General features: G+C 35.7%; 1 protein-coding gene across 18 annotated transcripts in view; it reads right to left on the bottom strand.

Moving 5' to 3' along the window:
- NRG4 (neuregulin 4) overlaps positions 1-15,817 on the bottom strand; it is a 141,769-nt gene that overhangs the window by 87,187 nt on the left and 38,765 nt on the right. For 9 of the 18 annotated variants that reach the window (XR_014810496.1, XR_014810495.1, XR_002345816.2 and 6 more), the window contains exons 3-4: positions 3,855-3,920; positions 1,962-2,055 (exon numbers count right to left, since the gene is read on the bottom strand). Coding sequence is in view for 6 of the 18 variants with exons in the window: in XM_084968695.1 (XP_084824821.1) it covers positions 1,962-2,055; positions 3,855-3,864 (104 nt within the window). In the remaining 12 variants the exon portion in view is untranslated. Of the gene's footprint in view, positions 1-1,961; positions 2,056-3,844; positions 3,921-4,850; positions 4,966-15,817 lie in introns of those variants that run through there. The other 9 variants (XR_014810504.1, XR_014810503.1, XR_014810502.1 and 6 more) reach the window with 2 other exon arrangements.

The raw sequence follows: 15,817 nt of genomic DNA on the forward strand, positions 1-15,817 counted from the left end.
TAAAGATCTGTGAGCTGAAGAACAAAGGACTCACATTGCCTGACTTCGCTTCCTATAAAGCTGCAGTTATTGAGACTATCTGGTATTGGTGAAAGACAGAGATAACAGATCAATGGAATGGAACAGTCCAGAAGCAGACCCACACAAATACGATTAATTGATTTCTGACAAAGATGCAAAGACAATTCAATGGGAAAGATAGCTTTTTCACCCATCATCAAGATCAAGATACAAAACGTTAGTATCTGTTAATTATTAAATAAGCATTTAAATAACCAACTGATAAGCATTTTGGTTTTGTTTTATGAATGCCACATGCCATATCCCCTTATAAAGAATCCAGAATGAATATATCATAAGATTAAGTGAATTTTGGGAGTTGTATTCCAAGGCCATTAATTTTTCCTAGTTGTATGACTTTTGGCAAGTCAGTTAATTTTTCATTTTCCCCTTATTTTTCTATTTCCTTGGTCTCCTCTCCCCCTTTTCTCTAAGGTTTTTGTGAGAATGAAATATGAAAATGTAAATAAAGAATATAGTTAGTAAAGAAATTGGGGCAGGGAAATGGAAATGTTTTGTATTTTGTGGTGGCGGTGGTTTCACAGGTATAAATATTTGTCAAAATTCATCAATTGTGCACTTTGAATGTAATTTATCATATATAAATATCTTAATAAATGGATTAAATTTTAAAATAATGTAGAAGCACCTGGTGGGTGAAAAATAATTGTTAATCTCTTGCTCTATCCCTTTTCTTTTTCACTTGAGAGGAAAAATACTTAGTCACTCACTATTCCCTCCATGAAAACTTCTAAAAACTTCTTGATAATTATAAGGTTATTTCTCTGCCTGTCCTCCACACCAAATCCCAATATCTTTCACTTTTCCTATGAATTTTACTTTCCTATCCCCTTATTTAGTGAGATCTTAAATCTAGATTATATACTTCTCATTTCATTTAAATAGCAAAAACAGAGTAATTAACACACATGCTACACAATATCTTGAAGTCTTTAGATGTCAGCTCTGCTGAAATCTATGGACATCATTGTTAGCACTACATTGCTAATTCATATATTAAGAGAGGTTTACTGTAACCCCTTATATCCTATTCAATCAAACTCACAAGAAGTCAGCTGTACAAAAACTATTTTCGAGACTTTTACTGATCACTGGTTGTAATTATACTCCCAAAGTAAATCATACATTTTAAAACAACAGTGGCTATGACATCCTCCTTTTTTAATTTGCTGCCACCACTAGAAAAACTTAACTCTTCATTTTCTTTTTAACATATCAAATGATGTTTGGTACCAACATGGTTATCATGCATTTATATATTCTAAATTCAAAGCAAAATATCTCATGTTGGGCTTTCTCACATTAGTGAATTTTCTAGCTGTTTTGACAGTAATATTAAGTATAGACCATCTTCCCTAAATTGCTAAAATCATAGAGTTCACTAAAATGATAATCATTAAAATTTAATAATAATTAAAAAAAATCTAACTAGGCTCGGAACTACTACTACCAATTTTCAAAATAAACACTGAGATTGCGATTTGTCACTTTGCTTTGTTTTCATTTTAAAACCATAATTTTGGGAGTTCCCTCTGTGGTGCAGTGGCTTACAAATCTGATTACAGCAGCTTGGATTGCTGCAGAGGAGCGAGTTCGATCCCCAGCCCAGGGCAGTGGGTTAAAGGATCCAGCATTGCTGCAGCTGTGGCTGGCGCTGCAGCTCAGATTCAACTCCTGGCCCAGGAATATCCATATGCTGTGGGTGTGGCCATAAAAATTAATAAATAAAAAAATAAAATCATAATTTTGTTCTATATAAACATGAAGTGTTCCTCACACTTTTTCGTCTTACCGTCTTTGTTCAATATTTATCACTTCTCAAAGAAGTTAATAGAGGATAAGAAATAAAATTACCCTCTCCCCCAGTTCACTTCACTCACCTACAAAAGGGGCTGGGAATAGTAGGTATCACATAACAAATCCCTCCATTCAGGCAAAATGACCTGTGACTGGGACCACAGGGCTCTTCGTGATCTAAAACACACACATAAATAAAATAGAGTTTTTCTCATAAAACACAGAAAAGGACTAAGTATCTTAGACAGAAATAGCAATTCTAAAAATCAGAATGAAGAATTGTTTCTTAAAACGAAGGACTTATTCCTTATTTGCTAGGCAGGGACTTCTAGCCCTCTGCGGGGAAAAAGTCAATTTTTTTGAGCATGTGACCAACAATTTACAGTGGAATTTTAAGCTATATTACAGAAATAGCAAATCTCTATAATAGATTAAAAGGAGGCCATTAGGATCTTAAAATAAATAGTGGTCTTTCTCATTTAATATAGAGATTCTGTAGCTTTGCTTGGAGCTTCTCTGTCCCAAGCATATATTTACTCTCCTATCTTTCAAGGTCTCAAATACGGTAATGTCTGAAATTGCTGTAAGAGAAAATTTAGATTAAATAAATTCTGATGTTCAAAATCATTTAAAAATATTTCTATAGACAACAAACTTAATATTTAAAAAAATTTATTAGGTTTTGAGTTAAAGGGGGATTTTACGTAGTAGTAACAATAAAGGCATATCTAAAGTTCTCAGAAAAATTAAAAACCTAAGTCATTGTCTGATATACAGCCAAAATTTTCAAAATATTAAGAAAATAAACCTCCATTTCTCTCTTGTTTCCTTTACGGGAACTCCCCTTTATCTCTGGCCTTTCCTTTATGCTTCTTTCTCTCTCTGCCTTCCTCTTCTCTCCCAGTACCTCTCCTTCCTTCTCTGCCTCCTCCCCCTTAAAAAAAAAGTCCCATCACAACTATTAGACAGAAAAATTTAGAAATAACCATAGAATATTCATTGAGTCATTATACTACTATATATTACTGTTCATGATTAGAAAAAACAAATTGATAAATGCTTTATCTTTCAGTCCTGAAGGGGGAATTACATTGCTTTAAAATTGCACATCATTGGTTCCTGATTATTTCTGTCCAGAAAATGACATAGAATCTTATGTGAGGAAGAAAATGGTGTTATTCTAATTTGGCATTTAAAAAATAGCATACTAATTTTTTAAAAAGTTACCTAGCATTTATTTGCCACTAAGATATCAATACCCTTAAGTTATAACAGCTATTGAACCAAATGTCTTCACCATCAGAATTTGAAATTTTAGAACTTTCTTCTTACTTTAGAATTGAGAAGAATCTGTTATAAAAGTATAAAAATGTAAAGAGGAAAACAGAATAAAGAATTTTAGTTGAAAAAAGAAAGTAAACCTAGAACTAATCTTTTAGATTTTTTTCCTTTTTATACAATGTCATGCTTTTTTACAACTAAACGACTTTTAATAAGATAATGCTTACAATTTCTTCACAAATTGTTTGGTTAGCAAATAAAATCCTAGTGGACACTACATTTCCTTAGAATCATGAGAATCATCACATACAGTTTTCCATTGAGGGTAGAGTGTAACTATCACAGAATGCTTCCCGTAGCTGAAATTAATGTTCTTGTTTTTCACAGGATTATAACCAGTCATGGTTCAGTACCTGGTACTTTAACAGTAAAGAAATTCATTTAACCTGAATCACTATCTCTGAGTCTACTTTTATTCTGATTTCATTTACTTGTGAGACAGAATTTGTCACTTGGTAAAAAGTGATGAAATATATGTCTAAAATGAAATAGTTTCATGTTATAAAGGAAGGTCTTTCAAAACCAAGGTATTTCATATTTCTAGGACAATTTTAGATGGGGAAAATATAGCCTTAATATACGTTTGGTTTTTGGTTCTATTTCTATGACAAAAATATAAACTTACAAGAAATTACCTGTTGGCATCTTAATTTTTAAAGAGTTTCATTCTTGGTCAAAAGTTTAGGGTTGAAAAACAGCACCTAAAATTAATAATTTAGGAAAAATTATCTTCTTTTGAGAGCATTACAAAATGTCAAATATACTAACAGCAGTATTATTTTAAATGATGAAAATAATTAAGACATTTATAGGCAAGAGACAAAATTCTTTGGTTAGAGCAACTATTTTTTTAGATACTTATTACATATCAATAAAAATATGAACATATAAAGCTATAAGATCCACAAACAATACAAATACACTAGTACAAATCATTGCCTAAAAAATATAATGTAGTCTTAAATCTTTCTCTGGAGAAAAGTCTAATGTTTTACTTTTAATAAACAATGTTAATGCAGTGGTATACCATATGAAACTATATATGAAAGACATGAGTCAGTAAGTGAAATTGAATGAGCTGAATTGACTTTTTACTTTTTCATAAAGCCTATTTCTAATATGACTTTTCAATAGCAAACTTTTAATTTTGCAGTTTATTAAAAAACAGCCAAAAACACTACAGAAAAAACTAACAACATGTAAAAGGTCATCATTTCCACAGAACCTTTAAAACTTTAATGGAAGTACTCTCAAATTTACTGTGGACCACACATTACATTTACCAACCTAAATATGCCTTTAAAAAATATCTGGCATCTGGCAAAGCAAAGCAGCTACATGTAAAGTTATCTGCTATAATAGAAACAAAGGAATTACAAAATACATCTGGAAAGATGACATATTTATACTTATGATTACATGCTCTCAATTCCCTTTTATAAAGGAGGTTTTATAACTGTCTTTTTAAGCAGAAAAACTTTGTAACAGAAATCTCAATCAACAACTTCCTACTAACACAGGTATAATATCAAGGTCTCCTCTTAAGCCCAGTCACTCTTTCTTAGACAAGCAATGAGAGAGAGAGAAAAAAAAAATTAAATCTATATAATTTGAAATAATCACTGGCTTACCTCAATAAAAACTTGCATTCACACAAACAATAAATTTTGTTGGACACACAGCGTTTCAAAAGTTTTTGAACAGCAGCTGTGCCCTGCCTTTTACAACATGTCAAAAGTCTAATGCAGTGTGCAGCATGGGTGAGGTTGAAACAAAGACCAAGGTGTGCTCAGAGGTCAGGCACCAGCCAAAGGAACCACCCCTTTCAGTCCACATATTCAGAGTTGCAAATAGAGCAGAATTTTATGTACAAAAGAAGTTGTACTAAGCTGCACCCTCAAATCACCGTCCAATATTTTAAGTTATAAAGCAAACCACATTCTTTAGACTCCTAATTTATCCTTGCATGTCTGAATAATTCTAAAGTGTGTTTTTTCCCTTGTGAAGAAAAGGAATTTTAATGGGGAGGTAATGGACAAGTGTTCCTTGGGTTTTTTTTAAAAAAAGCAATTTTCTCATAAAACCCATAACATTTATATAAATAATGATTTAAGGACTTATAACTGAAAGAAGGTAATAGTTACCATACTGCATACAACACCATGTCCAATTTGAAGTGAATATAATCACTGAACATGACCAATACTGATGGCTGTCTGACTATGTGCAAACAATAGCAAAGCTATAAAGTTTAAAAATCATAAATAACTTAAAACATTGTCTAAAACTTTAACTTTGTTTAAATTAAATGTTACTTTAGCATATAATTACATAAAATATGCCAACTATTGAGATAATTATCTTTTCTAAAATCACAATGCAGACATTACTATGATTGATGTATAACACAGAAACTTTAAAATTTGCTCTTTTAAGAAATATTAAAATGAACTTATAATCCATATTCTGAGAACAATTCTTTTCATTACTAAATATTGCCTCCCACACTCAAAAGCAATTTTTACAGTTACGATCTTATATATAAAAATTTGTTATATATATAACAAATATATATGATATGTAAAAATTTGTTAGCTTACAGTGCTTGGATTTTAAAAGGATATTTTTATGAAAAATCAGTAACCTTTATTACTATTATTTTTTTTGGCTGCATCTATGGCATATGTAAGTTTTGGGACCAGCGTTTGAACCCTAGCCACAGCTGTGACCTGTGCCATAGCAGTGACAACGCTGGATCCTTAACTTGCTGTGCTACTAGAAAACTCCTAACCTTTATTATTTTACTTGAACTATGGAACTATGATGCTGTCCACTAACATGAAAATGACTGCTAAATTGTATTGAGAGAAAATAATCTGTTACTTCATTTGGGACATTCAAGATGTATTTCTTAAGACATACCATGGCAGTTAGTTTGGTTTTAATAATTTCTCACACAATAAAAAGAAACTTAACCTTTGAGGCTACATGATTCTGAAGAATATCTAACATTTTTCAAGGTAACTTTTCTTTTTCTTTTTTTTTTTTTTTTTTTGACTTTTGTTCTTTTTAGGGCCACACCCGCAGCAAATGGAGGTTCCCAGGCTAGGGGTCTAATAGGAGCTGTCGCTGCAGGCCTACACCAGAGCCCCAGCAACGCCAGAGCCGAGCCACATCTGCGACTTACACCACAGCTCACGGCAATACCGGATCCTTAACCCACTGATCAAGGCCAGGGATCAAACCCGCAACCTCATGGTTCCTAGTCGGATTTATTTCTGCTGTGCCACGACAGGAATTCCAAGGTAACCTTTCACTTTGAAAGCTATGGTCCTTAAGAATAATTTATTGTTCAATCATCTATCAACAAATATGTAATAAAGGGCATACTACTGTTAACAAATGACAGACACATAAACAAGTAATTATAAAAATGTTTTAGGCTGACACATAAATCATATTTGGACTTACAAAAATAACAATTTCATGCAATTCAACCTAAAGTACTCTCAAAGACACCTATTTATGTTACCACATTAACATATATACAAACAAAGCTTAACTATCTAGGAAAATCAAAGAAAGATTCCAAGAGGGAGTTTTATTTGTGCTCAGCCTTGAAGAATGAGTAAGAGTTTGTAAACAGAGATTAACATTCCAGACAGAGGTAACAGCATTTCAAAGGCACAGAAGAAAGAAAATCCTAATGTATTCAGATAATTGCACATCAGGATGTGTGCAGGGTATGTGTGTGGAGTGTTTGTGGATTCTAGGATGGGATGGTGGGACAAAGAGTGGCAAGAATAGATCTTATAAAATAAGTAGGGTCCAGATAGTAGACTTAAAAGCAGTGGAGACCCTTTGAAATGTTTTTAGCAAAGGAGTGACATGACCGCATCTGCATTTTAGAAAGTTCATTTTGACAGTAGTGTGGAAAATAGACTGCAACCTGCAGAAGAACTGGTAGCAGAGAAAATGGTTTGGAGGCCATTTTAACAATCAAGAATAGCCAAGAAATAAAGCAATGGGAATGAGGATAAAGGAGAGAATTAAAGATATACTTAAAGATGTTCGGTGATCATAGAATCTGAAAAAGAAATTGATGTGTGTATATGTATAACTGAATTACTTTGTTGTACAGCAGAAATTATCACAACATTTTAAATCAACTACACATCAATAAAACTTCAAAAAAATAAATTAAAGATGTATTTATACACTCAGAGAATGGGAAGGCAAGGTACAAAAGAAAGAAAAATCATGGCTGCCAAGCATCCACTAGGGAAATGTACATGAAAACCACAAGGATGCACCATGCCACACCTTACTGGAATGGCTATAATAAAAACAACAAAGAGAAAATGGAACCCTCATACATTGTCAGTGTGACTAAAATGGTGCAGTCATTTTGGAGAATAATTTGATAGCTTCTTAGAAGGTTAAACATTAATGTGCCATAAATGCACACAAGAGAAATGGAAATACAGGGCTACACAAAGACATGAAAGGAATGTTTAGAGCTTCAGTCATAATGCCGCAAACTAGAAAACAACTTAAATGTCCATCAACTAATGAACAGATAAACAAAATGTGGTACAGCCATGCAGTGGAATTCTACTCAGCAATAAAAAAGAATGAAGTATTAGTTCATGTTCCAACATGAACAAACTTCAAAAACATGCTAGGTGAAAGAAGTCAGTCACAAAAACCCCATTTTGTATGATTCCATTTATATGAAATCTTTAGAAAAGGCAAATCAATAAAGATAGGAACAGATTAATGACTGCTTGGGACTGGGGCTAGGAAGTGATGCCAACAGCATAAAGGATCTTTTGTCTAATGATGGAAATGTTCTAAAATTGGATTGTTGAGGTGGCTACAAATTTGGTAAGAGTCACAGATAGAGCTAAATATGTAAATTTTATGATATATAAATGGTATTTCAATAAAGCTATTAAAAAACAAATAAAGGAATACCAAAACATTTCATGAGTAAGATAACTATTTCTATTTGGACATGTTAAATTTAAAGTGCTACTGAGACATGGAGAAAGAAATGTCTGAAGATACAGATCTTGCAAACAGGATTACAATCAGATTAGAGATAAGAGATTTGGGACTCAATTTCCACAGGTGGTTGTTGAAGCCATTTATGTGAATGAACTGAGTGTACGTGTGCCATGTGAGACAGAGGCCATGACCTGATCCCTGGAAAATATCAACATTTTAATGAATGGAGAAGGAACCCACTAAGAAATTGCCAGAAAAATAAGAGAACAACAAATGTGACCAATGGCAAGCTCTTCTTCCATAATTCAAAATGCTCATCCCCTCTATTTCTAGATTTGGCACCCTAAACATCTAACTCCCAGCTATGAAGGATGAGGCTCCAGTTCTCTTACACTACCCTCTACCTTTTTAATTTGAATGTTTGGTAAGCTACATTATATCTCTTTCTTCTCTTGGTCACATCTGTAATTTTTTGGCCACCCTTGTGGCATGTGGAAGTTCCTAGGCCAGGGATCAAACCCCAGCCACAGCAGTAATTCCAGCTACAAGGCTAAGAATTTAGCCACTAGGCCACCAGGGAACTCCACATCCAATTTTAAATAACATACTCACACTTGTATATCTTAATGAACATGAGTCAATTAATAGAATTTACCCCTTAACGTGTAAAATAAGTAACTCTACTAACTTCACTTTCATCGTTTCTCTCACCCCCACCTCTTTCTACCCTGATAGCTATACCTTGAGTCTTATATCATGAAGGCTTTTAACATTTCACATTCTCATCTGTGACCCCAATGAAGTTTTTCATAACTTTATCTCTAGATATAAATTTGAAAACCAATAAACTACAGTTTTATCAACATAACTGTAAATAGTATTCACAGCAGACCCATGCAGTGTCAAAGAATAACATTTCTTTCTCTTGTTTCAGTTTCACAATACCTGAGCAACACATAAGATAATATTCCCAACACAAAGAGAAAATACATTCTCTTTTCTTAAACACTGTAGGTTGATCAAAATCATACCACATTTGAATTTGTATCTTATTTGTACCTTTTCTTGCACAGCTTTAGAGTTTTGAGTTGCCTTCATTATTGAGGGGGGACGATGACAGAAGAATAATGTGCTTTATCAAAATATCTCAAATAGCTGCTTTTTTTGAAGTGTAGAGATTTATTTATACCAACAGCAGGTGATCCAGCATAAAACCAAAGCTCCTGAAAGGTTTACTCTGTGACTCTTAATTATTCAGGAACAGGGCTACATCGGCTAATCTCTTCACACACTAGGAGCCCACGGAAGGAATTTCTTTTTCTTTCTTCCTTTCTTCCTTCCTTCCCTCCCTCTCTCCCCCTCTCCCTTTCTTTCTTTCTCTTCCTTCCTTCTTTTTGAAATCTTTTTATCCCCCTTCAGCCACACCCACAGCATATGGAAGTTCCTGGGCTGAGATGTGACCTAAGCCAAAGATGTAGCAACAATGGATCCCTAACCCACTGTGCTAGGCCAGGGATCAAACCATCGCCTCCAGAGAGACAAGCTGGATATTAATCCACTGTGCAGAGCAGGAACTCCAGAGACAGGAATTTCTTATACACAGGTATGACATGGCTGCACAGAGTCTGTACCAGGTGACAACATACTGCATGGGCTCGTTCTCCAGAGTGACTCTGGTCTGCCCTCCAATGGGTCCTTCAAAGACTGTGCTTTGGAAGTCAGCATCGGTGAAAATGCGGTCTATACCTGGGAACCTAGGCCACAGTCTCCAGGTCCTGGCAATGCCAGTGGTTCACATCTGGATTATTCCCAGGGACAACAGGCTTCCTGGTTTCTGTCAGCCTCACCATTCCAACTAGGCCCATTTCTCCTTCAAATCTGGCCTGTACACTGTGTTTAAGGACTCACTTTCCTCCTGGGCACAAACGCTCTATTTACCTGAATGGTGATTCCTAGGTCAGCACAGTGAAAGGGGGTGACAAGGTAGGCACGAGTGAACAAGGAGAGCCAGTAGGCTGGTCTCCCAGGCTGGGTCTTCGACGGTCTGAGATACCCTGTACAGCAACTTGGCATGGTTAAAGTGCCTCCTGACCTTCAATGGCCTGTACTCTGGATTTTTTGGTTCCACTGGGTCTGCTAGCAGAGATGGGCTTGGCCATAACTCTAGACTATAGCTCTGCAATCAACTTCAGCTTCCATTTCCAATGTTGGACCTGCAGCATCTCCAGGTCAAAGGCAGTAACAAGACTGAGAAGCAGGAACCACTAAAGAAAGGAATTGTTTTCTGTTTTTGTGGCAGTTGCTTTGGCTTAAGAGCTGCCAAACCTGCTGGGCCTCCAGGCCAGCCCTTGGGAGGCACATGTAAACTGTGGTGATTAGTCCTGCTTTCCTTTAGGATCCCAGACACTTGGGTTTCAGTCTTGGGTGGCCCTGTATTTGTCCAAGGAGGTGTAGGAAGTTACTGTATGTCTATGGTCAAGTGTGTAATACGAGAGTGTGGGAGGAGACAGCCTTGGGTATGTTGTGAGGACACAGTGCTTGGCAGAGTGGGCACGCAACCAGGGCCTGATTCAGGGGCTCAGGCAGCAGTCCCAGAGCTTGTCAGAATGCCCATACCCACTCTGCCCCTGGGCAAAATGGAGGGCAGGGATAGGGCAGCTTTTCCTAGGTGCCTAGGGCACAACTGCATGAGTCCTCACCTGGGTGCAAGGCAGCCCCCAGGAGACTCCTCCTGATGGTACTGACCTAGCACCCATCCCACACAGCAAAATCCTCAACTGTGAGTCCTGAAGCCCCAGCTCTCAAATATCCATATTAATCATATTATTAATTGCATGCAGTTTTCTTTCGTTTTCTTAGATACCCCTTCCATCCCCTATCTCCTGCTCAAATCTGGACTGAATGTTTTCTAGAACTACTGCCAAATTCAGCATATCAATAACCACTTTAAATGCAATGGACTAAATTCTCCATTTGAAAGACACTGTGGCTGAATGGATTAAAAAACAAGACCCGGAGTTCCCGTGGCGCAGTGGTTAAAGAATCCGACTAGGAACCATGAGGTTGCGGGTTCAGTCCCTGTCCTTGCTCAGTGGGTTAACGATCCGGCGTTGCCGTGAGCTGTGGTGTAGGTTGCAGACACGGCTCCGATCCCACGTTGCTGTGGCTCTGGCGTAGGCCGGTGGCTACAGCTCCGATTGGACCCCTAGCCTGGGAACCTCCATATGCCGCGGGAGCGGCCCAAGAAATAGCAACAACAACAACAACAACAAAGACAAAAAAGACAAAAAAAAAAAAAAAACAAGACCCAATTATATGCTGCCTTAAAGACAGTCAATTCAGCTTTAAGGAAACAAGTGGAATGAAAGTGAAGGGATGGAAACAGATATTCCATGCAAATGAAATGAAAAGAGAGCAGGGATAATTCCACTTATCAGACAATATAGACTTTTTTTTTTTTTTTGTCTTTTTGCTGTTTCTTGGGCCGCTCCTGCGGCATATGGAGGTTCCCAGGCTAGAGGTTGAATCGGAGCTGTAGCCACCGGCCTACGCCAGGGCCACAGCAACGCGGGATCCGAGCCGCGTCTGCAACCTACACCACAGCTCACGGCAATGCCGGATCGTTAACCCACTGAGCAAGGACAGGGACTGAACCCGCAACCTCATGGTTCCTAGTCGGATTCGTTAACCACTGCGCCACGACGGGAACTCCAGACAATATAGACTTTAAGCCAAATTATGACAAGAGAAAAAGTAGGTCATTACATAATAAAGGAGTCAATTCATCAAGAGACTGTAACAACTGTAAATATTTATGCTCCCAATACTGGAGCACCTAACCATATAAAGCAAATATTAACAGATCTGAAGGGAAAAATAGACAGCAATATAAACAACAGTAAAGGACTTTACTACTCCACTTTCAACAATGAACAGATCATACAGACAGAAAATCATTAAGAAAATACAAAACATACTATACATTAGATCAGATGGACATAACAGACATGTACAAATATTCTATCCAACAACAGCAGGATACACATTCTTCAAATACATATGGAACATTCTCCAGGATGCATTATATGTTAGGCCATAAAAAAAGTCTTAATACATTTGAGAAGAATGAAATCATACCAAGCATCTTTTCTGACCACAATAGTATGAAACTAGAAATCAATTACAAGGCGAAAATTGAAAAGTCATTAATATATGAAGATTATATAACATGCTCCTGAACAACAAATAGGTCAAAAAAAATCAAAATGGAAATTAAAAAATGTCTTGAAACAAATGAAATTGAAATACAATGTATCAAAACTTATGGGCTGCAGTAAAAGCTGTTTGAAAAGTTTAAAGAAAAAAAATCTCAAATAAACCACTTAATGTTACATCTCAAGGAACTTAAAAAAGGACAAGCTAAGTCCAAGTTAGTAGAAGGAAGGAAATAAAGATCAGAATAGGAATAAATAAAAGAGAGACTATGAAGACAATAAAGGTCAAGAAAATAAGAGCTGGTTTTTTGAATGATAAAATAACTACAATTTTAACTGAATAAAAAAAGAAAAGCCTGAAATAGATAAAATTAGATATCAATGAGGAGACACTACAACTGAGAAGACATATATGCTAAGATTCATAAGAAACTACTGTGGACAATTATATACTAACAAATTAGATACCTACAAGAAACAGATAAATTCCTAGGAACACAAAACCTACCCAAGTGAATCATGAAGAAATAGTAAATCTGAAAGAACCAATTACTAGTCAGCAGACTGAGGCAGTAATCAAAAGCCTCTCAACAAAGAAAAATCCAGGACAAGATGGCTTTCCTGGTGTATTCTACTAAAACTTTGCCTTGCAAGCATTTAAAGAAGAATTAACCAATACTTCTCAAACTGTTCTCAAAAAATAAAGAGGGAGTATTCTGAACTCATTTCACAAAGCCAGCATTCCAGGATACCAAAGCCAGACATGGAAACTATAGAAAAAGAAAATTACAAACCAATACCTCTGATGAGTACGGATGCAAAAATCCTCAACATAACACTAGCAAACCAAATTCAGTAGCACATTAATAGACATAATAGATCATGATCAAGTGGTATTTATTCCTGGGATGCAAGGATGATTCGACATGCACAAATCAATAAATGTGTTTCACTACATTAAATAAATGAAGGCTAAAAGTCATACATACAATCATCTCAATTCATGCAGAAAAAGCATTTGATGAAATTCAACATCCTTTTATGATTAAAAAAAAGAACTCTTAACAAATTAGGTTTAGGTAGAGGGTACCTCAACCTAATTAGGGCCTTATATGTCAACACTACGGCTAATGCTATACCAACGGTAAAAAGCTGAAAATGTTTCTTCTAAGATCAGAAGAAAAACACAGGGGATCATTCTCACCACTTTTTTTCTTCATGGTACTGCAAGTCATAGCCAGAGCAATTAAGCAAGAAAAAGGTATAAAATGAATCCAAATAGGAAAGGAATAAAAAAAATAAAATTCTATCTGCAAACGACATGATATTATATACAGAAAACCCTGAAGACACCACACACACACACACACAGAAACTGTTAGAACAAATCAGTAAATCCAGGAAAGTTATAGGATAAAAAATCAATATACAAAAATAAATTGTACTTCTATATACTAACAATGAACTATTTACAGAGATGTAAAACATACACCAATTTAAAATAGAAAAATAACAAAATCCTTAGGAATAAATTTAACCAAGGGGGTGGGTAAAGGAGCTATACAGTGAATGCTATAAAACACTGATGAAAGAAATTTAAGATAACACAAATATTCCATATCCATGAATTATAAAAATTAATATTGTTAAAGTATTCATACTAACCAAAGATATCTCCAGATTCAATGTAATCCCTATCAAGATTCCAATGGTGTTTTTCACAGAAATAGAAAAATAATCCTAAAATTTCTATTGGACGACAAAAGGCTCCAAATAGCATAGCAAACCTGAGAAAGATGAACCAAGCTGGAGGCATCACACTTCCTAATTTCAAACTATACTGCAAAGCTATAGTAATAAAAACAGTGTGGTATAAGCATAGAAACAGACTCATAGATCAATGGAACAGATTAGAAGGCCCAGAAATAAACCCATGAATATTAGGCCAATTAGTTTTTCCACAGAATTGCCAAGAATATACAATGGGGAAAGAATAGTCTCTTCAATAAATGGTGACAGAAAAAATGGATATCCACATACAAAAAGAGTAATATTTGATCCCTTTTTTAAATCACTCACAAAAAACCTCGAATTGGAATAAAGACAAATTTAAGATCTGGAATCATAAAATCCCTAGAAGAAAACACAGAGAAAACTTCCATGACATTGGTCTTGGCAATGATTTTTTGGATTTGACACCAAAAGCAAAGGCAACAAAAACAAAAATAAATAAGTGAGACGAAAAAGTTGCTGTAAAGCAAAGCAAAACCAACAAAACGAGAAGACAACCTATGGAATGAGAGAAAATATTTGTAAACCACAGAACTGATAAGGGTTTAATATCCAAAATAAACAAGGAATTCATAGAACTTAATAGCAAAAAAGCAAATAACCCAATTTATATGGTCAGAGGAACTGAATAGAATTCTTCCAAAGACAACACATATATGGCCAACAGGTACATGAAAAGGTGCTCGACATTACTAAGCATCAGGGAAATGCGAATCAAAACCACTTCACACCTCCTAGGATATCTATCATCAAAAAGACAAGAGATAACAAATGTGGATGAGGATGTGGAGAAAAGAGAACCCACTATGGAAAAGAGTATGGAGAGTCCATAAAAAGTGAAAAATAGAACATCTGATCCAGTGATCCTACTTCTGAGTGTACATCTAAAGAACATAAAACCTTTTTCTCAAACAGATATCTCTACTCTCACATTCACTGCAGCATGATTCACAATGGCCAAGGTATGGAAACAACCTAAATGTCTGCTGACAATGAATGAAGAAATTATGATTCACACACATATAAATATTATACAGCATTAAAAAAGAAGGAAATTCCTGCCCTTAGCAACAAGTAAGAACCTGAAGGGGATTATGCTAAGTAAAATATGTGAGACTGAGAAAGATAAGTACTGCATGGTATTTATATGTAGCGTCTAAAAAAAGTTGTTTTTGTTCGTTTGTTTAGGGCCACAGGTGTGGCATATGGAAGTTCCCAGGCTAGGAGGTGAATCAGAGCTATAGCTGCCAGCCTATGCCACAGCCACAGCAATGCCAGATCCCAGCCATGTCTGCAATCTACACCACAGTTCACAGCAATGCCAGATCCTTAACCCTCTTAGCGAGGCCATGTATTAAACCTGCATCTTCATGGATACTAGTTGGGTTCATTTCTGCTAAGCCACAAGGGGAACTCCAAAAAAAATTTTTTTAATTAAAAAGTCAAATTCATAGGGAGTTCCCTGTTGGCTCAGGGGGTAAGGATCCAGCGTTGTCACTGCTGTGATGTGGGTTGGATTCCTGGCCCCAGAACTTTTGCTTTCCACAGGCACAGCTCAAATAGAAATGCATATATATTATTAT

This window comes from Sus scrofa, chromosome 7 (assembly GCF_054392235.1).
Source record: "Sus scrofa isolate SSC_HxYL_T2T_F1_AM1 chromosome 7, Sscrofa_HxYL_maternal_Yorkshire_Landrace_v2.0, whole genome shotgun sequence".
NCBI lineage: Eukaryota > Metazoa > Chordata > Mammalia > Artiodactyla > Suidae > Sus > Sus scrofa.